The 27,452-nt window shown below is 54.2% G+C and overlaps 1 protein-coding gene across 2 annotated transcripts in view; it reads right to left on the bottom strand.

Moving 5' to 3' along the window:
* Positions 1-9,285: 9,285 nt before the first annotated feature.
* Positions 9,286-27,452, bottom strand: part of Alpl (alkaline phosphatase, biomineralization associated) — a 53,972-nt gene continuing 35,805 nt past the window's right edge. Inside the window, exons 2-13 of one of the 2 annotated variants that reach the window (XM_087215653.1) lie at positions 26,410-26,587; positions 22,371-22,490; positions 21,780-21,895; positions 21,427-21,552; positions 20,649-20,823; positions 19,693-19,868; positions 16,540-16,683; positions 14,847-14,916; positions 13,571-13,705; positions 11,422-11,613; positions 10,878-10,997; positions 9,286-10,279 (exon numbers count right to left, since the gene is read on the bottom strand). In XM_087215653.1, coding sequence (XP_087071779.1) covers positions 10,014-10,279; positions 10,878-10,997; positions 11,422-11,613; positions 13,571-13,705; positions 14,847-14,916; positions 16,540-16,683; positions 19,693-19,868; positions 20,649-20,823; positions 21,427-21,552; positions 21,780-21,895; positions 22,371-22,490; positions 26,410-26,470 — 1,701 coding nt within the window. In that variant the 5' untranslated portion in view covers positions 26,471-26,587 and the 3' untranslated portion in view covers positions 9,286-10,013. The remainder of the gene's footprint in view (positions 10,280-10,877; positions 10,998-11,421; positions 11,614-13,570; positions 13,706-14,846; positions 14,917-16,539; positions 16,684-19,692; positions 19,869-20,648; positions 20,824-21,426; positions 21,553-21,779; positions 21,896-22,370; positions 22,491-26,409; positions 26,588-27,452) is intronic. The other variant, XM_004850506.4, reaches the window with a different exon arrangement.

Here is a 27,452-nt window from a genome sequence, read left to right on the forward strand (position 1 = left end):
AAATAGAAACACCCGGTACCCAGTTAAATATGAATGTCAGACAAACAAGGAATAATTTTTAGTTTAAGTATACCTCATGCAATATTTGAGGCATACTTATAGTAAAAAGTTATTCCTTGTTTGCCTGACATTCAAATTGAACCGGGCATCCTGTGTTTTATCTGGCACCCTGTCCAGGGAGGCTGCAGGAACAAGGTGAGGTTTCTCAGGGACAAGAGGTCTATAGACCAGTCTGATGGGGGAGGCGCACCCGGGCCCCAGGAAACCTGGCTCCTGCCCACAGGGAGCCCTCGGTCTTCCAGGGGTGGGGACAGTCCTTGGGACCCTGGTGGGGGGCACATAACACCAAGCATAGTTACCTTCTCAGGGGAGCCACACAGCCAAAGGGAGGGACTGTGCATGCTCTGCGGAGCCAAAGTACTGCACATGTTAGGGGCTCCATATGTGTTTGTTGAATGAATAAGAATCCTTCCAACCCATCCCAGGGGGCTGGGGGCACATGTCCAGCAGGGGGCTCCAGCACCCTATCTCTCCTAAGCTCCTGGGAGCCAACTGGAGGGTACACTGTCCTTATCCTCCTGCTCACCAATGTGTGCTGTGGGGGAAGATGGAGAGGGGTGGAGGGGGTGAAGAAAGGGGGCCCCTCCTTCCCTACCTCCCCATTCTCATGTTGGAGTTCAGCTCTGGGCAAGGGTATAGGTGAGGGGCAGGACTAGGTCAGATGGCCTCCAGCTTTTGGGAGGATAGTTGGGGCTAAGGTGGAGGGCCAGGCTGAGGAGGCCCTGCTCAGTGCTCCTTGGGGGCTGTCTGGAGGAGCCAGGGGATTCCTGAAGCCCAGGAATTGGGGGTCCTTGTTTCTGGGAGGTAGGATTTGGACTTTTATACTGTGGTCCATTAATCTCACACTTCTGGTCCTCGTACCTCCCTGAGGCCAGAGTGCCTTAAACAGCCTTTTCATTCATTCATTCATTCATTCATTCATTCGTTCACTGGGTGACTTCATTCAGTCACCACTACTGAGATAAATGCTCCCTGGACTCACTGCCTGGGCCTCCTGCTAAAGGGTCTCACCAGCTCGTCCAGCTCCACTGGTCCCTGTGACCTTGGACAGCCCACACATGGTTCAGAGCCTTGGTCCCCCCATTAGTAAAGCGGTGCTGACACTGGTGTCTCCCTCCCAGGGTTCTGTGGGGACTAGTGAGACAATGTTCCCCAGAGGGGGCTGTCACCACTGCTGGTTGTTATGTCAGCTCCAGGCACCTGAGTGGCAGGCAGGGGCAGCTGCTGGCTCCATGGCCAGTGTTCCCTGAACCTCTCCGGGACAGCTGCTTCCTCTTGGGGCTGCACTGCCTCCTTTTCAGGGCAGCTTGGTTCCTTCTAGGTGCTTCTGGCTCTGGATGCAGCAATGATGCCCTTGGAGAAGGAAATTAGGCCCAGCCCTCCTTGCCTGCACTGTGACCTGGAACGTGGCCCCTCTGGCTCAAGCCTCAGTTTCCCTAGCGTGCAGTAAGGGGGCTGGGCTGGACACCCCACTGTGCCCTGGCCAGGCCTCTGTGTCATCCTGTTAGTAACGCTTTAGCTCTGAGCCTATAATCACATCTGTCCGGGGAAGGACTAACCCAGCATTTCTTTAAATTGGGCTCTAATTGTGGCTTTTAGTGGAGTCAAAGGCATCCCCATCCCCCCAGCTGGTGTGGATCAGTGAGGTCGTCCTGGCCTGCCCTGCCAAGCCCAGGAGCCCCCCCGGGCCTGTTCTGGCTCCCATGGAGCAAGTGATGGGACCGTGGCTGATGTCGGGCTGGGCACCTTCTGTCCAGGTGTCTGTGGTATCTCATCACAGCTCTGGAGGGGAGAGATATGGGAAACTTTTCTTTTCTTTTTTTCTTTTGGTACCGGAGATCAAACTTGGGACATTGTGCTTGCAAGGCAGGCGTGGCACCACTGAGCTACATCCCCAGCCCCCCGCCGGGGGGCGGGCACCTTTTTTTAAATGGAGAAACTGAAACCCAGAGAGGTGAAGTCACTTGCTCAAGCCTGCTAAGCTTGGTGTGGCAGAATCTGGATTTGAATCTAGCTTTATCTGATTCCAGGGCTTTGTTCTCAACTTGAGGTTGAGAAGTAACCCACTCAGGCACAAAGGCTCCCTCCTGGGAGTCCCTTCTCTGCCTTTTCTGCTCTGCAGCCTTCCTGCCTCCAGCTCAGGCTGTGGGCCTGCTTGCCCCTGCCCTCTCCCATCCCCCCAGAACTGGGGAGCCAAGCACCTAGAATGGGGTGTGGGCCAGAGGCAGCTGCCCTGCTCCGGTGGGCAGGGAGCCTGTGGTTCCCTGTTTGTTCTGGAGATCCCAGCCGCTTCCCAAGGAGCCAGCCAGTGGTTCCCAGGCCACAGCCCTCAGGTGGAGCCAGACCGCGGCTGGCCAGCCAGGGATCCCTGCCCGCCAGCCCTGCCGGGCTCCACCAGGCCCTGGCGCTGGGTGGTCTGGGCAGCTGCCAGAGAGGCCTCAGTCCTGCCACAGGGCAGGAGCTGTGACCAGAGCTAGGCTGGGGATGAACAGGGGTCCCAGAAGCCAGGGACATGGGGCAGAGGCATAGGGCAGAGTGTCTTGGGGTTACCTAGGAGTGGGGAACTCCAGGCCCCCATCTGAGGGCCCCAAAGAAGACAATACCTCTTCCAGGAATGTCACAGCTGGATGGTTTGACCCAGCCTCTGAATTGACTCAGACAGGGGCCAATCTTAGAGGCCATGGGAAAGTCAGGTTGACTGCCACAAGACCTAGACCCCAGCCCTGCCCCTCTGGGCCTCAGTTTCTCCATCTGTACAATGGACAGGGGATAGGACTCCATGCTTGGCCAGGGCTTCCCCAGTGGCACCCCCTGTGGATGGGGGGTGGGCAGTTGAGTTGGGAGGCTCCTCAAGTCATCCTCAGGGGCTTCTTTGCCCTACTATCTAGTGAGTTACCAAAGCCCTCTCTGTTCCCCGCTCCCATGGGCGGGATTTGGGTCTCACAGCTTGGCCACTGGCTCATGTGACTTTGGGCAGGTCACTTCCCCTTCCTACCTCTAAATACCCCGTGACCCTGTCTGTAGCCTGGACTCCGCCACTGACCCTAGACCCTTTCTTCCTGAACACTTACCCAACTACTTCACCCCCAAATCCAGTGATCCAAACCCAACTCTTGTTTTCTCCCCAAATCCTGTCCTTCATGTGTATAAATGTCACCTCCCTTCATGCTGCCACACAGGCCAAAGACTTACGGGCATCCATGACTTCGCTGTGTCCTCCAAAGCCCACATGCTGTCCACCAGCAACCCCTGCTGGCTTCAGCTCCTGAATGCATCTGGGATCTAGCTCCTTCCCACTACTACCACTTGCAGCTGGGTCCAAGCCACCACCACCTCCAACTAAGACAACAGAAGGGCCTCCAGACTGCACTGTGCTCCAGGCGTCACTCCTGGCTCTCCCGGGCTCCTGAGCACCACAGCCAGAGTGACCTTTCCAAAGCAGAAGTGGCCACATCTCTCCATGCTCCTAACCTCCAGTGGCTTCCTTGTGCAACCAAGAGGAAATCCTATTGTGCCCCCATACTGCCCACTGTCCTCAGACACAGCAAGGGTGAAGGCTCACATTCGAAACCTGCCCCAGCAACTTCCTTTCTCCCTGACCCAGCTGGCTGCCCTTGGGGCACAGCCTCCACACTGGCCATTTCTAGCAGCCAAGGGACCTGACAGGGCAGGAGGGTAATGACAGCCCTTGGCCAAGTGTCCTGGGGCCTAGTGAGTAAGTAGTACAGTACCCACCAGCCACCGTCGCCAGGACAGGGCCTTCGTCATGTTTCCAGGCCAAAGGGACAGGATCTCCAGGCACTGACTCCTACCCTGCCCCACTCCTGCCACCTGGAGCTCATGCAGTTGCATTCCTGCTGCCTCCTTTCTATCCACCCCTCCACAGGAGGCTGTGGCTTCAAGGCCAAGGAGGCCACAGAGAGCAGTGGACTCCAGCGAGTCGGTGGGCATCACCAGCCAGATCCTGGCCCTATCCACAGACACCAGGGCTCTTTTCTCCCAAGAGTCCCCATGAGGAATCCTGACTAAGGGTCAGCCCTGCCCGACATCAAAAGACACACAGTGTGACTAAACTGCTGCCCTCAGAGGCACACAGCTGGCTTCGAGTCCTGGCTCTGGCCTTGGTTAGCGGTGTGACTTCCAATAAGTTACCAGATTTTTGCTAATGAGCATGGTGGGCACTTAGGAACCATGCCCCAGGCCCAGGGGACACCATGGAAGTGTCCTTTGTTGTCATGTCCATGGCTGTCACTGCACTCAAATTCCTACCTCCATGAGGGTTCCAACAGGCAGGAGGGAGGTGGCATTGGCTGGCCCCTCTTGGCTAGCAGGAGGCCCACATGCCACCCTACCCTGAGGGTCGAACAGACTGTGAGGAGCCAGGAAAGGGGCTGGGACCACAATTGAGCAGCATCAGAGGGAGACCAGGAGGAACAACCTAGGAACTCAGAGCCCAGATCCTCTTCTGAGAACTTAATCTCCCTGCCAGCCCAGCCGGGTTCGGGGATCGTGGTGGGAGGTCTTCAGTTTAGCCACTGAGCTAACTATAAACTCAATTCTGTTCTCTTGGGGTTCCTAGGGGAACCAGGGAGCCCACGGGTCTGTGGCTGATAGGGCTGGGGTTGTTTTCTGTGAACAGGTTAGCACCTCAGAGACAAGAGGAGAGCGGGGATTGGGAGGGAGGCTGAACTGGGTCCCTTTCCATTGGTCACCTACAGGGCATGAGGCCTGGAGCAGGTTACCATGCCCTCCCTGCCAAGCATCAGTTTTTCCATCTGTCCACCTCACAGGATGCCAGGGGAGAGGTGTAAAGCATGTTATCAAGGTGATACTTTGTGGCCATGTCAGGGGAACTTAGTAGGGTATGTGGCACCCAGTAGGTATCTAACTGCTCCTGCTCTGGATCTCAGGGTATTTGGTTTGCTGATGATCTGTCCATTCACATGCCAGCCCAGCTTTCTTCTTTGTAAATAGGGACCGGGACACTCCGGGCCGTGTGTGTGTGTGTGTGTGTGTGTGTGTGTGTGTGTGTGTGTGTATGTATATATATATATATATATATTTTTTTTTTTTTTTTTTTTTTTTTTTTGGTGCTAGGTTCCAACCCAGGGCCTCTACCACTGAGCCCTTTTTGAACAGTTTGTATTTTGAGCCAGGGTCTGGCTAAGTTGCCCAGGCTGGCCTCAAACTCACCATCCTCCTGCCTCAGCCTCACCTGTCCTCATTTGTCATCTTCCTCCTGAATTCCCCTCTGTACCTGGTTCCCCAAATCCCCATCCCTATTAAGCCCAGCTCATTCATTGTCTTCTCTGCCCCTCCCCCAGTACCCACTGATCTTGGGCCCCCAGCTGATTAGGAAACCCCTTGCAACCCTCACAGCCCTGTGCCTCCTCATGCCATGAGGAAGGTCTCTGCCATGAGACAGAAGCTGGAGGACTGAGTTTGGAGCTGGTTCTCTGTTCTGTCCCCCCGGCCAGCTCAGGAGTCCCGAGCTCAGCCTCCACCATAACCAGGCAGGTCACTTACATCTGAAGGACGTAGTGTCAGGACACGGGATGTGGCGAGCAGGGGAGCTGTGCCCCTGATGGGCAGCCACCTCTCAGCTCCAACTGGCAACAGCCTGCAGGAAGGTGGGACCCGCTACCAGCCAGATCTCCCAGTTCTCCAAAACTGCAGAAATTCAGATGATATCCCATAAAATCTCTGATGTTTTAAAACATGGGAGGTGCCAGAATGTCTGGGGAGTGTGGAAGTTGGAGGGTGACCTGAGCACCATGAAGCTGTCACCCAAGCTGTCTACACTTCCCTTACTGGATAGTGAAGGTTCTCAGTAGGTGAATGGGGCAATTTTGTCCTCCAGAAATCTAGTGAGTAGAGGGTAGGGATGGCCCCAACTTCCTGTAATCCACAGGGTGACCCCACTGCAGAGAGTCACCTGGCTCCAATGTCACTAGTGCCAGGGCTGAGAACCTTGTGTTGGTGTGAAAGCAGCTATCCAACCTCAAACTACATTTCTCAGCCTCCTTTGCAAGACCTCTTCTCTTTTTCTCTTTTTTGGCAAACAGTTTCACTATGTAGTCCAGGCAGGCCTTGAATATGCTATGTAGCCCAGCTGGCCTTGAACTTGCAATTCTTTTTTTTTTTTGATACTGGGATTGAACTCAGGACCTTGGGCTTTTGAGACAGGTGCAGTGCCACTGAGCTAAATCCCCACCTTGAACTTGCAATTTTTCTCCCTCAGCCTCCTGATGACAGGTGTGTGCCACCATGCCCAGCTCACATGACTAGTTCTTACCAATGGACTCTGAGCAGAAGCTGTGTTTGTCCAGGAAGAAGTGGTTAAAAAGCAGGTCTGCTGCTCATCCCCAAAGAGGCACTGGCCAGGCAGAAAGGACATCCAGCATTTAGAGGAGGTGGCAGAGCCATAAGGCCGAAAAAGCTTGGGTCCCAGCCTCCTGTCCATGGCCAGCCACCACCTGATGTTTGAGATAGAAACAAATTCTTACTGTGTCAAGTTCCTGAGGTCCTGGATTTATCTTTAACAGAAGCCAAGACGATCTCAGTGAATAGAGGAAAATTTGCTGGCTCATTTTTGTTCTTCTCCCCTGACTTAAGCATCTGAGAGCAGGGAACCCCTGTGTCACGGGTGCTGGATGCCATCCATAGCGTCAAGTGCCATGGCCATGAGTGCTGTGAGGTAGAACTTGGACCTCTGGCTCTGATTAGGACTCAGAGCCCACAATGGTTGATCAACAGGGTGACGAATGGCTGGAGGGTTGTATTAGTCACCTTTCCATTGCTATGACAAAATACTGACACCTGCAATTTAAAGGAGGAGATGTTTATTTTGGCTCATGGTTTCGGAGGTTGCAGTCCATGGTTAGCTGGATCCAAGATAAAAACAGCATGGTGGAAGGGTGTGATGGAGTAAAGCTGCTCAGTTCATTGTGATCAGGAAGCAGAAAGACTGAGGAAGAGCCCAAGAAAAGTTATATCCTGGGCCGGGGATTTAGCTCAGTGGTTTCACCACCTGCTACGCAAGCGCAAGGACCTGAGTTTGATCTCCAGTACCAAAAAAAAAAAAAGTTATATCCTACCTCCTAGTAGCCCATGCATCTCTGAACTCATCAGTGGGGTAATCCATTGACATGGTCAGTACCCTCCCAATCAATCCTGTTGACATTCAAGATCAACCAACACATGGGGTGTGTGAGCCAGGACCCAGCTTGAGTGATAAAGGAGTTGGGAGGCTCTGGAGCTGTGGGCACCTGAGTGTCATCAGCATCTGGTTCTTGAAGGAGCCATCACATCCCACAGTATGAAGAGCTCCTCATTCCCAGTGGGGCCCTCAGTGCTCAATACGTGCCAGACACTACGCTGGGCAGGGGACATCTGAGAAGTTGAAGACCTTGCCCAGGTCCACAGGGCAAAAGAGTGATGAAGCCCAAGTGTGGACCCCAGCTCTCAGACTCAGTCTATGTTTTCCAGCCCCACCAGTGGTTCCAAAGTTTAACTGATGCTGCTGGTTTGTGTCTTCCAGCATTTGAGGAATAGTTCGAGGAAGATTAAGGATTGATTCTTCCCGGAGCAGCCCTTCACCAGTGAGGCAGGAGATTCAGAGAATAAGTACCTGCCCTGGCCCACTGTGGAGCATAACTCTGCAGTGAGGTCTCCTATCCTGTCCCCCAGGGCGTGCAGCGGGATTGAACTCTGTTGCCCATGACAGCCACCTGCCGAATAACTCGCCCGTCCTCAGCTTCCTTCCCTTTCCAGACTCCACTTCCTCACTCCCTGACTGGTGCTTTCTGGGTTCCTCTCACAAACTACCTGCGTCCAACCCTCATCTAGTGTCTGCCTTTGGGGAAGCCCAGCCCAAGAGACAAAGTCTGGTTTACACATCCCTGAGACATGTAGATTGATTCCAGGTAGACCTGGTGAGCTTTTAAAAACCACCTGCTTACGTGGGAGTTTAAAGAGCTGTTTAGGAAATAATAGGACAGAGATATGGCAAAAATTGTACAGTTCGAGATGAGATGTTTCTGTCTTGATGAGGATGTATTCATGTGGTTTTGTTTTGTTTTATTTTGTTTTGTGGTGCTGCTGGCCTTGCACATGCTAGGCAAGTGCTGTACCATTGAGCTACACCCCAGGTCCTGTGGTTTCATTTTTTTCATCTCAGCATCTGCTTGACTGTACTTCCCTTTTTGCCTGGATTACTAGGCAGCTCAGCCAGATATCTGCTCAATTTGCATTTTCAGTCCAGAAAGATGTCCACTTCAGTCATATAGCTTCTTTTTTTTTTTTTTAGTCATATAGCTTCTTGCCTTTCTTAGTCCATATTTAACTGGTATGTACTGTGAGTCATTAGTATTGGCTTGGTCTTGGTGGGCAGGAATTTAGAAATGTATTATAAATAAATAAAGGATGTATTAAGTACAGGAGCTTTGGAATGGGACAAATCTGGATGCACATCCATGCTCCACAAGTTGGGGGACCTTGACAATCATATCACCTCCCACATTCTCTATGACTCATTTATGTGTGGATGAAGGGGACCCACTTCTTACTGAGGCCAAAATGAAATGAATGTTGTAAATGACTGCTGTTCATTATTAAGATCAACAGCTGTAGAGGGCTGGTCACTCAAATGAGCTGAGAGGAGCAAAGTTGGGGATCTCTGTGTACCCCTAATGTCAGGTGCGATCTTGAGTCCAGTACCCTTGTGTGAAGAATGGAGTTAGAAAGATCACAGCCTCTATGTGAGGCAGAAGCTGCATGGGGCATGCCTGTCTCATCTGCCATTCAGTTCTTTGGACCTAGCACGTGCCTGGCACACACGTGGTGTGTGTGGAATGAAGGAACTGAATGGGTGCCTCCAACGGTCTGGGCATATGGTGCACTCTTGGGTGCTAGGCAGGAGGGACAGCAGTGGACTTGGAAGCACTTCCTACTGTGGGGCTTGGGGCATGGGCCACTGTTCTTTCATCCTCAGTGACCCAGGAGTGGGCTGCCCCCACTTCACACATGAGGACCCTGAGACTCAGGGCCATCTCCCCAGAATCATCCAGTTAGTGAGTGGCAAAGCCCCCAGGCCAGCAGGAGGCCTCCGAGTTCCTGTCCACCCGCCTTGCATCCCTGGGCCCCAAGTCCACCTCTTCCCAGAGAAATGAGCTTATTTCAGTCTCTTCCTCACTGACCACAAAAACTCAGCTCTGTCCTCAGAAATATTTGGAAAGTTTTATTTAAATGTTTTGTGTTCCCTTTTAACCAACACCAAAAAGAGAAAAAAAAAATTTTTTTTTTTTCAGTTCCAAACAGGAGAGTCGCTTCAGAGAGGAGCTGGCATGTGTGTTTGGAGCTGGGGAGTGTGTAACCTGCCAGGTCACTCTGCCCAGCCTAGCCATCCTAGTGGGCAGCCAGGTCCAGGAGGCAGCTTCCTGGGAGCCCCGGCACCCTTGAAGTGAGCAAGGGACCCCCAGGCTGAGGAGAGGCGGTCTCCCTGGCAGGCAGGGTACAGCTTGGGGACTGAGCACGGGTCCTAGTGAGTTCCAAGGGGAAAGAGAGGGGAATGGGAAGGTCAGGTCTGGAATGTTCCATGGAGGCTTCAGGGTTTTTGGGTCTGGAGAAATATATCTGCTAGAAAAATAAGATGCTTTGGGAATTTCTGCAGTCTGTGCTCTGTGTGCCCAGGATAAACCTACCCTGTTGGCCAAAGGGCAGCGGGGAGGGAGCAAGGCCTAAAGGCCAGGCACTGGGCTGGCCCGTGGAGGATTCCAGAGGGGAGTGAGACAGGCAGCAGACTTTGGTTCCTGGGTCCCCTCCTGGCAGCTGCAGAGGCTGTGGAGGCCTCAGCCTCCCTACCTTTGAGGTGGAATCTGCCTGGCGGCGGGCAGTGGTGGGAGAGAGAGCCTGGCCATCTGTCATGGGCTCCTGGGTGCCTGGACCCCAGGCCCTCAGAACAGGATGTGCAGGGGAATCAGTGCCAGCAGGAGCAGCAGGGGTGCCAGAGTGGGGCTGTCCGTCGAGCTGGCCTGGGCACAGTGGTCGAGGTTGGCTCCAATGCAGGCAGCATAGGCCATCACGTGGGGGATGTAGTTCTGCTCGTGGACGCCATGCAGCAGGTGCGCCATGGGGCCCTTGGCGAAGACGGCCACATCCTCTCCGCCATGTGTCTCGTGGCGCAGGGGCACAGCGGACTGGGCCTGGTAGTTGTTGTGAGCTGTGAGGCAGGAGAAACAGTTGCTGAGAGCCTGCCAGGGCCCTGTGTGCACAAAGGTGTCTCCCTTCCCCATCCGGGATGGCTCAAATGTCCCCACTTTACAGAAGAGGAAGCTGAGGGAGGCATTTTACCCAAGGCCACAGGATTTGACCCTGAGTCTGTTCTGACACAGAAGTCCATTCCCTTATCTCCCATAGAAAAAATTAACCCCATATAGGCTGTTTGGATAAGCAGGGAAGAGTTAGCTGGAGCCTCTTACTGCTGGACGCCCTGGGGCCACTGGAATGTCAAATGCAAATGAATATTCAGCAATATAGAACTAGATGAACTGGAAAGCTTACAGATTAGAATTTATATAACTAGTTAAAATGACAGTGGGACACACAAAGTACTCACGCCAAGCACTGTGCTAAGCTCACGGACCCATTTAATCCTTTGGGTACCTAAGGTCACAGAGCTGCTCAATTATAGGGATAAGTTCAAAAGGAGGTTGTTCTGACTCCTGGACAATTCCAAGAGTCCAGGACCCCTGACCTTGACTGCAAGCCTACACTCAGTTTCCAAGCCCACCCTGCCAGCCCTGGCCTGGCCATCTCACCGTAGTCCACCATGGAGACGTTCTCTCGCTCACCACCCACCACTTTGTAGCCAGGCCCATTGCCATACAGGATGGCAGTGAAAGGCTTCTTGTCTGTGTCGCTCACCATGGGGGCCAGACCTGCAGAGGAGCGGGTGTCAGGGTCATGTTGGAGCATGGTCAGCCCCAGACTCCATTCCTTGGTGTTAATGACTTAGTAACCCTGGGGTTCTCTTTGAGGAGCCCCAAACCACCTCCATGAAGCTACCTTCCAAGCTCTATTTACTTCCAACCAATTAGCCCCTGATTTTCACTGTTTGCACCTTTCCCAAACGTCTGTCCATCCATCCATTCATCCTCTTCTCTCCTCTTTCCTCCTCTCCCCATCCATCCATCCATCCATCCATCCTCTCTCCCACTCTTCTATCTGCCATCCATCCACCGGCCCACCCTCACTGCCCTCCCACCATCCCTCCTCCCCTTTCTTCCTACCCACCCCCAATAATTTTCCCTCTCTCACCATTCTCCCTGTGAAGCAGGCTTGCTGCTTCTTCAGTCCACCTACCAAAGATAGAGTTGCCCCGGGGCGTGTATCCACCGAAGGTAAAGACATGGGAATGGTCAGCTGTGACCACGGTCAGTGTGTCATTCAAAGAGGTCATGGCACTGGCCTGTCCGATTGCTCGGTCCATCTCTACTGCCTCGTGCAGTGCTTGCTTGGCTTTGCCCTCATGGTGTCCATGGTCGATCCTGCCTCCTTGGGACACCAAGACAAAAGTTTTGAGTGAGAGGGAAAGGGAAGCGATGCACCCGCATGCCATATGACACCGTCACCAGATTATCATTTCCTTGTCAGGGAAGAACAGCAATTTCAGCAGGGCCTACCATGTGCCAAGCACACCTTGGGCATCTCATGTTGCCATTGGACCTCTACAGAGGCCAGAAAGGGGGTCACAAGACCACAGTCCCTGTGTGGGGGATGCAAAGCCAAGGACTGAAGGCAGAACCACCGGAATGAAGAGCTGTGAGCTTCCAATTGCCCCCTCTTCCCCCAGCACTGTCTTCTGAGGCTTGACGTCATCAAGGAGGCAGAGGGGAGCACACCTGAGTCCCTACCATGTGCCAGGCATAACAAACTGATGACTAGTTTTCTCTTCACAGCAATCCTGGGCAGCCCCATTCACAGATGGAGCAACTGAGACCTAGAGCTAGGAAGCGATGTGCTAATAGTGGGATCTGCAGAGTTGAATTAAAGCCTCTTTTCCAGCCAGGCATGATGGCTCACACGTATAATCCCAGCACTCTGGGAGGCTGAGATAGACCCGGGCAATTGCCCCAACCTGGGCAATTTAACAAGACTGTGTTTCAAGATAAGAAATAAAAAGGGCTTGGAATATAGCTCAGTGGGAAGGCCTTGGGTTCAATTCTCAGTATAGCAAAAAAAAAAAAAAAAAAAAAACGGGCCTAGAAGCCCATTTTTTCATTTCTAATTTGAATACATGTCCTCTAAGCTGAAAGCATGGAGCTCCCAGCTCCCTAAGGGCAGTGGAAATCCCCAGGGGCTGGCAGTGCTATGGCGGTCTTTCCTGAGCCTGAATCCTGTGCCACCTCCTTCAGGTGCACGCAGGGGCCTGGCTACATGCTTGGCCTAGTGGCCAAGGGCTGTGCCGCCTGAGGGATGACTCTCCCCTCCCCCATCTACCCATGGGGCTCTGCCTGGGTGGACACTCCAGATTCTGAGGGTCCTGGGTCCGGGTGCCAGGCCATCCTCCCAGCTTCCAGCCTCAGCTTCACAGCGGTAGGGCAGGCTTGCAGGGTGGGCCCTCCCTTTGTTGTGGCTTTGGGAGCAGCTGGGCTAGCGGGGTGGCCTGGCCCTGCTCACAGAGAAGACCACTCCTGGGGGAGCCCATGCTGCCACCGCTGGTTCCTGACGGGTTCCTTGGCCTCAGAGGCCTGTCCAGGGCCAGGCCGAGACCGCTGGACTTGTGGGAACCCTGGGGTTTGGCAAGAGTGCAGCAGAGCTGGGCTGGTAGCCACCGGCCTTGGGAAGGTGGGGGGCCTGAGTGCGCGTGTACATGTGGTGAGTATTTGTGCACACATGTCTGCTTGTCTGCGTGGGTGTGTGTGTCCACTCAGGCCTCAGCAGGACAACCCGAGGGACCACAGAGGGCCAGGAACTCTGGAAGATTCTGGAGGCTTTATCACTTCTTTGAACTTCCCACTGTTGTTGTTTTTGCCACTGTATAGTTCAAATAATGGTAATAATAGAAATACCAGGGATTCTTCCTTGCTGGGTCCTGTTGGAAGTACTTGATGTCTCTGAGCGCTGTGGAGGACAGTCAGTCCATTAGTGGAGGGGACTATCTTGGGTCTCTATTTTCAGAAATGTACAGGCCAAGGTCCCACAGCCAGTGGGTGGCAGCACCAGGACAAGAACTTAGGTCTCACTCCACGGCCACTGACAGGAACAGCACAGGGAAAGCCATGTGGAAAGGCAGTGTGGGAAGCCAGGCCCGGCAGGATTGTCCTCTGGAGGACCGAAATGAGGGGCTAAGGGCCTTCCCGGAATGGTCTGACTCACCCTCTTCATGCCCACAGGAGAATAGCGAATGGACCGAAAGTTTCCATAGCATCCTCTCAGCCGAGCCATCCCACCCCCTGACCTCAAGTCTGAGTTTCCAGAAGCTTCTTCTCAGCAGGTCTGGCTCCCCTACCTTCCACCAGCAAGAAGAAGCCTTTAGGATTCTTCTGCAGGATCTTGATGGCCACCTCCACCATCTCGGAGAGCGATGGGTCAGTCTCATTGTTCCTGTTCAGCTCATACTGCATGTCCCCGGGCTCAAACAGACCTGGGGTGACACAAAGAGGACAGGGTGCTGAGCCCTGAGCCTGCCAAGAGGACCCAAAGGGACCTGGGGTATCTCAAAAAACACAGGCTTCCCTCACCCGCCTTGAGGGTAGTGTGGTGGAGGAGGAACCATATCCAGGTGGCTCTTGTGGGCCTGAATTATGACCACAATCCTGTCATCTTTACAGCTACCACTAGGGTAAGGGGGTGACCATGCCCATTTTAGAGGTGGAGACTGAGCCCAGAAGGCGACAACATCTTGCCCTTTCTAGACGAGCAGTGGCAGATCTGAGTCAAATCCACCAATCTACCTCAGTGCAAGGGGCCCAGGACACAGCACTGAGGCCCTGAGGCAGAGGACTCTGGCCTGGACTCCAGGGGCAACCTGAGCGTCTGCACAGTTGCAAGTGAGGCTTGAAGGGCACTGTGGCCTGTGTGGTGAAGGAGCAGAAAGTTTGGGGTCATTGTCCCTACTCTTCACCGAGCTCGTAGCATGAGGAGAGTGATTTACTCCTTGTCCATGTCACCAGGTTCCGTGCGGGCACTACACTGTTTCTGGGTCCAGATGCCCTTCTGGGACACCATGCCCCTCTGTGAGTGTGTACAGCTGAACAACAGCTCCCATCAGCAGAGTGCTCTGAGAGCCCAGGCACAAGTCAGGCTTGGGATGGCACCTGAGACTCCTGCCTCCTGGGACCCAGCCTTCGTGCAGGCCCCTCCCACACTGACCAGTGCTGGCCTTGGTGCCCACCAGAGCCTGGAGCTGCTCTGGACCCCTCGCCTGCTCCCCAGTCCCTGGGAGAAGGACAAGAGCTCAGGCCTGGCAGTGGCAACACCACTGGCACTCACCCTGGCACGAAGCAAGGCTGACTCCAGGTCTGAGTCTCCTGCCTGGTCCCCCAGCCCACAAGCTCCCAGTGGGAGTTTAGCCCTGTCCAGCCCCTATTGCCTTCAGCTGTCCAATGCCTTGCAGCACTGCATGCCAGGGGCCACGTCCTTCTCAGCGGCTGTCTCTCCTTGTGCCCACGGGGTTATACCCTGCACAACCAGCAGGTTTCAGGCCTAATTCTGAGAACTGGATCCCTTCCCACAGTTCCAGGTATGGATACTGAGGGCAGAGGCCCCTAAGTGCCCCCCCTTACCCAAGAGGTAGTCCACGGTGTGAAGGTTGAGTGCCAGGAGTTCCGTGCGGTTCCAGACAAAGTGGGAGTGCTAGGAGGAAGGGCCCAGGTCAGCAATGGTGGGGATGCACAGCCCCAGCTGGCCTCAGGGTCCAGGTCATTGTTCCCTTTCATCATTTGACATCCCTATGCCTCCCTGGGGACCTACCATCCCTGGCCTCAAGAATGACAAACAGGTAATTATAATGCATAACACAGGCGGAGGAGAATTCTGAGAAACCAGGGAACTGTGAACTAAGAAGCCAGATCAGGGAGGATTTCTTGGTGGAGGTGACTTCCTACTGGGGCCCTGGGGGACAAGCAGGAATTGATCAGCCAGAAGTCAGGGAAGAGCATTCCACCCAGAGGACTCACAGGGCAGAGACAGGTGCAGTTCAGAGGGGCCCTGAGTGTCCCCTGAAGGGAATGAGCTATGCGCCTGAGGAAGTGAAGCCCCAGCCCTGCCCTGGGGACCCCACCCAGTAGGGGTGATACAGGAGATGCCACCTTGGCCTCGGGTGCCAGCACTGTTCCCCAAGACAGCCCCTTGTTTTCAAACCTTGGGCTGCTGTGGGAGGAGGAGGGCATGGAGGTTAAGAAGTGGGGCTCTGGCACCCCATTCTCTGCTTCATTGTGGTGGCTCCCTGTGTTCTCTCTTTAAATCCCATGAGGACACTGAGGCCCAGAGATGATCCCACTACTGGGTGATCAAAGCAGAAATGACTAGAGCCCAGTCTTAAGGTCTTGTCCGGCAGTGTGTGGACACATCGGCCTTCCTGGGGCTCTAGGTCCAGAGCAAGAAGGATGAAGCCCCGGGCCCCATGCTCCATGGAGAGAAACTGAGGCCGTGAGGGGCAGGGTCTCTAGCTTGGCCAAGCCCAAACCAGCTGAGGGGAAGGGAAGGGCTTGAAGATGCCCAGTCCTATGCCTCCCAACCCCGTGGGGCCACTCTGGCCCTGCTCCCACCCGCCCTTGGCCCAGCCTCATCCCACGAAGCCTCCCTAGGGGCTATCCTGGAACCCTGAGAAACCCAACCCCAGAGTGACATCAAAGTGGCTGCCAGGCTGCTCCCCACTGTCTTCACCCCTGACCACAGTCATTTCCAGACCCCAGCTGCCCCAGGCTGGGCCACAGGACAGATTTAAAGGGCCAGAGTCTTCTCCAAGGAGCAGAGCTTGGGTCCTCCCCGAGGCCCCGTCCCTCCATTCCTCTGTTGGCTGAGGGGCAGCACCACTGAGGGCATCTCATCTCACTCCTTGGCCCACACACTCCCGGGCTACTTGTGCCGCCTGCCTCTGTCCAGCCCTCTCTCCTCCGCCCCTCCTCCCACTTGCTCTGGACCCCTCCCTGGTGGCCTGTCCCCTCTGGGTGCCTGCAGGCCCCAGGCTTCCCACCATCAGAGCACGACATTCCCTGTGTCCTTGACCATCCAATTCACTCTTTGTGCTGCCTGAATTTCCTGCTGGGACCCCTTCCTCCTCCCTGTCTGCCCTCTTCTCACTCTGTAGGCAAGCATTGGCTGGTCACCTACTATGTGCTAATCACAAGGAGCTTGTTATGCCCATGGAGGGAGGAATCATGATTCCCATTTTACAGAGGAGAACGTCGAGATGCAGAGGGTCCACCCTGACCATCACAGGCCACCTCTGTAGTCACCTCCCCTCTCTCCCGGCACCTTGTGTCTTGGTTTGAAGCTCTTCCAGATGTCGATGAGGTTCAGGCCATCCAGCCTCGTGCCCCTGGACTTCTCATCCATCTCGTACTCCACATCAGTTCTGTTCTTAGGGTACATGTACTTCCGGCCACCCCCCATGATCACCTGAAGGGGACAGGAGCCATGAGCAGTCCAGAGTCCCAAGAAAGCCCGGTGGCAGCCCCTGGGACAGAGGACTCCTGGAGTCCCTCGGAATGGGTGGCAGATTTAAAGGGCCAGAGGCTTCTCCAAGGAGCAGAGCCTGGGTCCTCCCAGAGCCCCAGCCTCCCCTCCCCTATTTCTTCCCTCTGCTGGCCAAGGAGGCAGCAATGCTGAGGGAAGGAGACTTTCCCAGCTGTGTGAGCCCTGGGTTCAGTCTCTGCTGAGACCAGGGGTCTGTCGGACAGAATGTGATTTCTTTCCCCCAAGGCCACACAACTAGTAGGTGGCAGAGCCAGGACTTGAACCCAGGGACTGTCCAACCCCAGCACCAGGGCCCTGCTGTGGCATTTGTGGCACCTGGGACAAGGCCTCCTGCCCCCAGTGTGAGGTAGCATGAGTGCAGCAAGGCCCCAGCCAGGAAGATCTTTGGGGCAGCCCAGCTGGGACTGGCCACCGCCGCCTGGGCAAACAGTGGGGCGGGCCTCATGACTGTGTAGTCACTGCCAGGATAATTTTACCCACCGCCACTGGTGTGCGCCGGCAGACGGACGAGGGACTGTTTGTTTTCCTTGGGAGTCCATGTTTGAAGTCCTGACTATTTTTAAAATGGGGGCCAAGAGCATAACAGCCGCCGCCTGTGGTGACCACCACACCGGTGTCCTCCTATCACCGTGGGTGCCAGCTCGGGCCACTGCCCCAGGCTGACAGCTTGGATCCACCATCCCCAGGCCTGGCACCTCAATGGCCGCTTCTCTACTTTCCACTGTTTCCCACCTCAGAACTCAGGTTCCTCAAGGCAGCGGGACAGCCAGGAGACCTGGACAGTGGAAGACCAGGGAAAGATGACCCAGGCCACCTGGGACCATGGGATCTGGAAAGGCTATGTATGGGCTGTGAAGTTAAACTTGGGTTTGATCCTGACTACTGTATATTGACCAAGGCCCTGCCACTATAACCCTGCTGAGCCTAAGTGTTTTTATCTATCAGATGGGCACAACACCCACCCATAGAACCCTTGTGGAAGGAGACACAGAAACACAATGTAGCTCTCAGAACTTACAGGGCAGTTTCTGAGGGGAGGCGTCTTTACTGACTGAAATAGTGATGATGGAAGTACTTCCAGAGCAGCAAGGCCTTCTTTACTCTGGGTGGCAGCAAGATGCTCAAGGGTGGGGCAGGACGGAGGGGAACAAGGAGGAGGGGACCCCAGGTCACACCCCCCACACACTGTTCCCACAGAACCTGACCCCTTGGCATTTTCAGAGTGGAAAATGAAGCCCCCAATCTTCTTGCCTGGAGCCTCATGGTTTCCATCCCCGGCAGAGACTTCACACAGGCTCATTAAACTCCTAAATAACAGACTTGCTGTTTGGCTTTGGGGTTTGGGTTTGTCTTTCTTTCTTTCTTTCTTTCTTTCTTTCTTTCTTTCCTTCTTCTAAGCAAAAGATATGTATTTTCAGGGTGGACACCAAGATTTTTGTTTCATGTACCACCTGGGGGCTGGGGGGCTTTTGGGGTGGAGGGATGGAGGGGCAGACAGGGCTGGGAGGGAACAGGAGGGGAGGGTGGGAGCACGAAGGGGGTCTCCTTTGCTTCCCTTCCACACTCACTCCCTGGCTCATCCTCCCTGGGGACCCCTGGAGACCCACCCCCCCCCATGGCCACCTCATGCCTGAAACATCTTCCCTGAGTCAGTTTTCCCTTCAGCTCCTGTCCCCTATGGCAGGCAGTTGCCGTCAAACCTCTCAGGAGAGCAGCCAGTAATTACCCCTGTGCTGTGCAATGTTGTTTCTCATGTCCATGACCTCATTTTGGCTGCCACGGGGAGGGAGGGAGCTGGAAGCTGGCAGATGGGGCTCTGTTCTCATGGACAGGTGGGGAAACTGAGGCACATGGGGGGCACCTGTCAGGAGGAGGCAAAGCCAGATGGGTGCCTCTGTCTCAGACACCTGTCTATGAATGGGTCAGGAGGGCTGTTTATCCTGGAAGGGGTGCATCATCTGCCCCCCCAGAAAAGGGAAGACATGGTTTGGGAGAAGGCTAGGGGGCACCCAAAATCAAGGGAGAGTCTTCGTGGAGGACAGAGGGCAGGTGAGTTTGGTGGTAAGGAGAAGCCAGTGTGGGGAGCCGGGGAGTTGGAGCCCGGGGCTTCCTCTGAGCCTCACTTAATCCCCACTCTAGGCTCAGGTGGGTCAAGTCCCCCCTGATTCCTGCACTAGCCCTTCATGGTAGGTAAGAAGCCTGCCAAGGATCAAGTCGGAAATTCTCATTTAAGAGCAGAGAAGGGATCTTTCCAGGCATCTGGACAGAGCTCAGGACAGGACAAGGATGATGGACAAGGACACATAAATGCCACCGTTTTCTAAACACTCAGAGGAGCCAGGCCCCATGCTATACCTGACAGCAATGACCTTATTTAGTTCTTGTGATAGGCTTAGTGGGTAGGTCCGGTTCAGAGGGGAGTTGTGAAAGAGAAGGCTCAGAGAGGTTAAGTAAGGGACCCAAGGTCATATAGCTACCAAAAGGCAGGGGAAGGATGGGAACCTAGGAAGTGGAAACACATGAGCTTGCACTAACCACTGTACACACGGGTTCTTCTCTGGGCCTGTTGGCTTTGTGTATGTATCTGTCTATGCACGTGCGAATGTGTAGGGCAGGTTCTTGCCTCAGGTGGTCACTGTGCCATCCCCACCTTCCCGTGTTGGGGGAGGGCCTGCAGTGCCAGGTTCTAATTTATGGAATAATCCTTGGGTGCTTGGTTCTTGGGGTGTGGTGCCCGCCACATGAGGGTTTGCCCCACAGCCCCACCGCAGACAAATCCTACAGTGCCTGCCTGCCCCAGCCACAAATCCCCTGATGGGCTGGGCCCTCCCAGGTGGGTGGGGAGCCGGGCCAGGCCACTCTTCCCAGCCAGCCTGGGCCCAAGCCTCTGGCCCCCCTGAGGTCCCACCTCCAGGCTTGCAACCCACTCACATCGATGTTCTTGATGTTGTGCATGAGCTGGAAGGCGATGTCCTTGCAGCCCTGGCTCAGGGCCTCTGGGGGCATCTCGTTGTCCGAGTACCAGTCCCGGTCAGCCGAGTGGGCGTAGGCAGCACTAGGGGTGGCGTGGTTCACCCGTGTGGTTGTCACGATGCCCACGGATTTCCCTGAGGTGTGGGAGAGCAGAGGTTGGCTTGGCCTGCAGATGGGGCACCCAGCTGCCTCCTCCTGCCTGTCCCCACTGAAGCTTGGCCTCCCGTCAGTTCCTCAGTCCCCATCTGTACAAAGTGGGGTGCAGCTGGGATACTCTGCCTCCAGCAGGTTCCCCATGCAGCCCAAGTGGGCTGTGAGCAGTGGGGCTGGAGTCTCCCCTCGCTCTCCAGGACCCATGGACCCTCCTCTTGTAGGAAGCCCTCAGCTGCTCCAAATGGCCCTCAGTGGGGCAGGGTTCCTTCACCTGTGTCCTTTAGCTTTGTCTCTTAACTCTAAGTCCCTGGGCCAGGGCCAGACCTCCCAGCCCCCCAGCAGGAAGAAGAAGAAGGAGGAGGAGGAGGAGGAGGAGGAGAAGAAGAAGGAGGAGGGGAGGAGGAGGAGGAAGAGGAGGAGAAAGAAGAGGAAGAAGTAGACACTTACTGACCACCACAGGGCTAGCCCTGGGCTGCGTGCTTTACCTGCCTCCTACCAAACCTTTGTGGGGAGCTCCATTCCATTCTCATGTCCAGTTTAGAGAAATGAACAGACCCAGGGAACTGGGCTGGGACCACCTCTTAGTAGCCCTGGAACCCCCAGCCTTCCCTGCTGTGGAAGGGGCTTGGGACTATGTCACAGACCCAGCACATCAGTGCTAGAGTCCAGACCGCCCCTCTTTCTACCCTCCTCCTATGTCACAGTCGGTCACACAGTGACCACCAGTTCCCAAAACCTGCCGCCCCAGGCTCATGGCTCACCAGCATCCTTGGCCCAGCGCAGGATGGAGGTGACCTCGTTGCCCTGAGTGGTGTTGCACTGGGTGCGCTCGGTGGCTGCACTCACCCCCACGGTGCCCTCATTGGCCTTCACTCCGCATAGGTAGGCAGTGGCGGTGCCCGCGCTATCAGGGACCTGTGCGTTGGTGTTGTACGTCTGCAAGTAGGAAGGAGGGTCAGGAGGAGGCCAGCCTTGGTCCCCACTGCTGCCACCCACCTCTATGCAAATGGGGCACGGAGGACTTGAGAGGTCCCCGCTGCCCACACCACCAGCAGGAGAGGCAGGAAGCCAGCCTTCCAGCATTGAGAGGGTGTAGCAGAGCTACAGGGCCAGGCAGGGTCAGCAGGGGCCTCTCCCGGTCTGGAGCTGCAGGAGCCAGCGAGGGCCAGGTGCAGGTAAGTCCTGGGAAAGGGAGAGGAAGGGGGAGTCCCTCAAGAAGGGGGGACCTGGGAAGGGTGAGTCTGAGAGGCCAGTGCTGACTCCTCTGCCTGCCCCCCTGCCAGCTGACCCCTGCCCAGAGCTGCAGGAAAAACCCTGAAGCTCTCTGCCTACCTCCCTTCCCCACCAGCCTGAGAACTTCCAGAGCCCCAGGTATCACAGTCTCTGCTCTTCCTCCAACCCAGTGTCTGGAGGGCGCTTATTACACAACACCTCTCCATGACCACAGCTGTCACTCGTGCTCTGGCACTAAACATGTTCATGTCAGTAATCTGGTTAACTCCATGACTGCCTCGGGAGAGAGGAAGGAACTAGTCAGACCCTGTGTCTATGGAGCACAGCGCAGGCAGGCTTGGTGGGGAGAGGCGAGGGGCTGGAGGCATCAAGGGGTCCTTGGCAGCAGCCACCGTCACTTGCTTGACCCGGGTGCTGGTTATACAGGTGCACCTGGTGAAAAGTCAAGCTGTACCGTGTGCCCTTTTCCCCATGTGTGTTACACTTCAATGAAAAGATTGTTTAGATCAATGAGTTCAAAGCCTCATGATCAATCTTGGGAAGTAGCTGCTTCCCTCCTTGCTTCCCAGGGGACCACAGGGCCTTGAGGCCTGATGGCCTTGAGCCCTGGTAGATGCCCTCCCCCATTCTTTCCTCCTGATGGGCCGGGGTGGGCTCACCTTGGACAGGGCCACAAAGGGGAACTTGTCCATCTCCAGCATTGTCTCCTCCCCAGGGTTGTGGTGGAGCTGACCCTTGAGGATGCGGGCGGCTGTCACCGTGGAAACGCCCATCCCTGTGGCAGGGAAGGGTGGGGAGTTCGGGATCTCTGGCTTCCAGCCTCTCCCATCAGCTTCCTTGGGCACCAGAGCTCTCTAGCTAGCTAGGCTGATGCCAAGGCAGGTTGGGCAGTCCTCTCGCTTCTCTCCTAGATGTGAAGGAGGCAGACTGGCAAGCAGCCTTTGGAGTCCACAGCCTGGTCTGTCTCCCTCCTTCTCTCTCTCTCTCTCTCTCTCTCTCTCTCTCTCTCTCTCTCTCTCTCTCGGAACTGAACCCAAGGTCTTCACACTGACCTATATCTCCAGCCCTTTTAATTTCTTAATTTTGAGACAAGGTCTCACTAATCTGCCCAGGCTAGGCTCCAACTTGCAATCTTCCTGCCTCAGCCTCCCAGAGTGCTGGATTACACTCTTCTTGTCCTAAACCACTCCCCCAGAACCCAGCCTCTTCCACATCGCCTCTGTCTCCTGCCCTGGCCCTCCAGGCCTCACCATCTCCCAGGAACATGATGACTTTCTTGGCCACGTTGGTATTGAGCTTCTGAAGCTCCAGGGCATTTTTCAGGGTCTCTTGGGCTTGTTTTCTCCAGTAATCGGGGTCTTTCTCTTTCTCTGTACAGAGAGAGGCAGAATGATTGGTGCGGGTGAGGGCAGCTTTCCTCGCCCACACTCACAGGTACCCGAGAGCCCCCCACTGGGGGTTGGAATGTCCAAGCTGGAGAAGGGAGCGGTAGCTGTCCGTGGGACAGCACATCTATGCCATCCAATCCTCCAAGTAAGCCTGTGGACCCTGATGTCTTCTCCCCACATCTCAGAAGGAATAAACCAAGGCTCAGAGACACCAAGTAACTGCCCAAGGCCACACAGCTCGGGCAGACAGACACTAGAGAGCTGGGCTTCACTCCAGAGCCTCCACTTTCCTTTCACCCAGTAGAAAGATGTGCAAAGGCAGCAATTGCTAGACAATTAGGAGGATAATGTTTAACCAATTCAACAGACAAACTATTTCCAACTGCTGGAGTTCCAGATGCACCCAGACCAATTTTCAACTCGGCTCAGCTTATTCATGACAGGAGGTCCAGCAAGAAGCTGGTGATGCCGTCAAAGCAGGACTGGGAAGCAAGACTTAGGACCTGCACAGTTGCACTCCTGTGCAGAGCGGAGGTGAGCAAGGACGACGTCTGTGGCTCCAGTCCCCTCCCTCCCTCAGCAACAGTAACTCCCAAGGAGACAGCACTTAGGGTTTTGAGATAAAATGTTTTAGGGTTTTGAGGAATGTCTGTCTGTCGTCTGTCTGTCTCTTGACCAGCAATCAGTTCTCAGTCTTAGCACCTGTCAGATCTCAGTCTGAATCCTTGCTCTGCCCCACACTAGCCATGTGACTCTGAGCAAGTCACCTCCCTGAGCCTCTGTTTCCCCCACGAAGTCAGGTTGTCTGGCCTCTTCTCTGGGGGTCTCTGGGCAGCCTGGACTAGATAAGGCAGGTGACTTGCCTGACCCTCAATAGAAGGTCCATAGCTGGCCCCCACCTCTTCCTAACCCATCTCCAGGGCTGGAAACATTTCTCCCATGCCAGCCCCCAGACCTTGGCTCTGGGAGGCCACACACTCCACCATGTTGGGGGTTTCCTGTCCTTGGGACCTAGCAGGCCTGCATGTGGACAGCCAGGTGCCTGGAGGTCCAAGGCCCCGGAGAGTCTGTCCATGGCCCCCTGCTGCAGAGAAGGGAAGGCTGAGGTCAGAGGAGGGGGGAGCACCTGTCCAAGGCCACACTGCATGTCTGTGCAGTGGGCCACTCAGGCCCAGCTTGCCTCTCCAGAGAGCTGTAGGCAAAAGGAAACCCACTCATGTCTCCCACACAAGCTCAGCTTCCCACTCAGCAGAACCTGCTTTCATCTTCCTGACAGCCTTGGGCAGGGGGTGCTGTTATTTCCTCCACATCAGGAAATGAAGGAGCTGGGTTGAAGGCTGCAGAGGAAGTGCTGGGAACCCATGTGCCCGGGGGTGAGGCCCTGCCTTGGGTGGGGAGCAGGAGGGAGCTGCGTCCCACCTCGAGCCTTGGCCTTGTACTCTTCATATTCCCCATGAAGCCTCCCCTTCTGGGCCCCTCGCCTCGATTCCTCCACTCACCGCCTTCACCCTAGAGCCCCAGCCTTATCTCTCTCCTAGAAGTGTCTGTGAGGTCCCCAATCTCCACTGAGTATCTGGGGGTCAGTCTTGCTGTCCAGCCATGGACCTTCTGGCAAGTTCTTTTCACTAGATGTTCTGCCCCAGGGAAATGCAGAGCACTAGCTACAGGCACTTGCAAGATTATGGGAGATAAAGTGACCGGGCCAAGTGACCCGGGCCACTGGTTTTGATCAGAGGTCTCGCCGGCTTGGGTTGGTTCCAATCTCCCTCCTTCCTTTCTCCATGCAGCCACCATGCCTTGGGTCCAGGAGCCTTGTTGGCCACTTGGGGGTGAGGAACTTCTACCTATCCTGCCCACCTGCCCACTGGCCCCTCAGGGTGGGGCCATCAGCCTGCCCTGCACCACAGCCCTTTCTCAACACAGGCTCTGCCAACAGTCTTCCTGGTCCTGCTGTGCTTGCTCCCTGCTAAATTCAAGTCCTGTTTTTGTCACCAGAGCCCCCTCCGGTGTGTCCTCAGGAAGCCTTTAGTTGATGTCAAACTGACTTCCTCATCAAAGATCTGGTTTAAGCAATGATCGTTTTGCACATCTGAATACCAGAAGGCCATTATTTTTGGAGAGTATGGAATGCCACATGCAAACACTCAGTACATAATGCTACATCAGCTACATCATAAGGGCACTTATCGGTACATGCTGCATGATTCCATTTATATGAATTCAACCAGGCAAAACACGGACGCCTGGTCATTTCCTCTGGCTTTGGGAAGGGGCCCACAGAAGCCTCCTGCTGTGCCCTGCCAAATATTCTAACTGGGTGGTGGTCTCATGGGTATAAATATTTGGGAAAAAATCCATCATGCTCCACATTTAAGATTTTCACCATTTACTGCAAGTTATACCTAATTTTAAAAGAAAGAGGGGTTAGGAATTTGGTTCAGTGGCAGAGCACTTGCCTAGGAAGCACAAAGTCCTGGATCCAGTCTCCATGAATACAACTTAAAAATTAAAAAAGAGAAACACAATAACATGTTTAACTTTTTTTTTTTTTCCCTATGTGGTGCTGGGGATGGAACTCAAGGCCTTGCACATGCTAGGCAATTGCTCTACCTATGAACTAACTCCCCAGCCCAAGAAAATTCAACTTAACACTGCTACACACCCACCAGAAGGGCTAGAATGAAAGAGTAGGAAAAAATTGAATTGCTGAACGTTAGAAGATTTTTTCCTCATTTTTTCCTTTTTCATTCACTAGCTCATCTTTCACCCAGGTGGATGCTGAGTGACCTTGGGTCTCCCAGTGTGCACCCTAAAAGGCCCCATAGAATCCCAGAGAGCACTGGCCGGGAACTCCCCTGCTCAGGGTCCAACCTCAGCCCTGCTACTGAAGGCTGGGTCGGTTCTCTCTCTGCAACTCCATCTCTGCATCTGTTGAAATATCATCTTCCTGAGAGGAGACCAACATTCACTGAATGACAGACTCTGTGATGGTCCCATGTAACTCACTACCAGCCCCAAGGAGGAGGAAGCCCCTCTGACGGATGGGAAACTGAGGCTCTGGTGGAACAAGTGGGGATTTCCAGTCACAGGACAGACTGAGCCCAAGAAGGCTCCCCTCTCTGATTCCAGTTATAGGAATGCCAAAAAATATAAATAACCCCAAATAGCACATAGCTTTAAAAAGGAAGAAAGAGGGGAGGGAAATCCCCAGGAGGCAGAATTTGAGAGGAAATTCAAAACCAGAAGGATAAACAGGGGCTGTTGTGGGGGAACCCTGGGGACCAATAGAGCAGATGTCGCATATGTGTTTTGCTTGGGAGTTAGGGAAGGGACAGGAAAAAGAGGGCTCCCCACAAATGTGACCTGGTGCAAGCAGGGATTTGACTTTATAGCACAACTCCAAATGGGGAAATTAACATAAGAACTTGTCTACATTATTAGAACCCTAAGACTCAGAAAGAATCAGATTCATCAGCACACACTGCAAACACTTCCATGTGAGTCTCCAACAGAAAAACAGAAGGAACTAGAAAACTCCCACTGAAGATGAGTTCACAAGCAAGAACTACAAATGCAAGGCAATGTGCTACCATGAAGGAGAGTGAGTAGACAGGGCCAAGAGGAGACTCTGCACATTAGTTCTTGAAGGAGTCTACAGAATTCATTATGTTTCAGAGATAAAAGGAGACCAGCAACCCTGGCCAAAGTACAAGAGAATGCAAAGGGGAAAAGAGCGACCTGCCCAATACTAGCACATGTAGTAGCAGAGGTGAGACTTCCTGCTCTGGACATTGGCTCCAGTTCTTAAACACTCAGGATATTCCATGACCTTGAACACAGCCCTCGTCCTACCCGACCTACACGAGGTCTTGCCACCCCTCCACCTGTGTCCCAGTCCTACCTGGCACTAAAGAGTTGGTAAGGCAGGTACCAATGGCCAGCACTAAGAATGGCAAAATCATGGTGCACCCCAAGACCTGCTTCTTCACTGAGCCCAGAGATGTGACACACGTGGGTGGAAGGAAGTGAGCGGGAGGAAGTAGGCTGGTCGTGATCAGCTGTTAATTGATGTTCCAATCCTAGAAATTAGAGAGGGAAAAAAAAAGAAAGAGAGAGACATGGAGCACATCTCTGGAGTTCATTTCTTCATTCAGGTTCTCATCCTTGATTCATTCAACAAGTATTTGTTGAACATCTATTAGAGGCCAGGCATGGGGATAGACACTGAGGTGCCAAACTAGCTGGGCCTTCTCTCTGGAAACAAAATCACACATACAGCTGTTGTAAGTATAAATGAGTTCCAGTCTATTTCCCAAGGGAGACCCACTTTCGTTCCATCGCCCCAAAGGTCAGGCTGTCTGCACAGTGCTTCTCAACTTTGGGCTGCCTGGGGATCTCCTGGGGTCAGCCTGTGCCTCTGCCTTTGCCTAAGGTTCTGGTATGCTCAAGCCAGGCTGATGAAGCCGGCTCCCAGGCCATGCCCTCAGGGGCACTGTCCTAGAGCACCAGTGTCCCACACAGCTGGGACAAAGCAAAGAGATCATTGTTTCCTGTAGGGATGCTTACCCCTCAGGACATCTATATTTGCTAAATTTTTGGTAAGAGATATAAAAACATCAAGAAGACATATAGGAAAAAAGATTGGTCTGTCAGGGTGGCTATTTCTGGGTAGTGATGTTGCAGATAACTCTGATTATTTTTGTCTTCATTTCCCAAATTTTCTTCTGTGTTGAGATATTACCTTTACTTTTTTTCCCCCAGCACTGGGGATTGAACCCAGGGCCTCACACATGCTGGGCAAGTGCTCTATCATTGAGTTATGACCCCAGCTCTACAGTTCTTTGTACCAGGGATTGAACTCAGGACCTTGTACTTGCGAGGCAGGAGGAGGAACCAGTGAGCTAAATCCCTGGCCCCAACAGCCCTACAGTTTTAACTTGCATT

The sequence above is a fragment of the Heterocephalus glaber genome, unplaced genomic scaffold (assembly GCF_053883595.1).
Source record: "Heterocephalus glaber isolate CG9 unplaced genomic scaffold, H.glaber_assembly_v1.0 deba00001452, whole genome shotgun sequence".
Lineage (NCBI taxonomy): Eukaryota > Metazoa > Chordata > Mammalia > Rodentia > Bathyergidae > Heterocephalus > Heterocephalus glaber.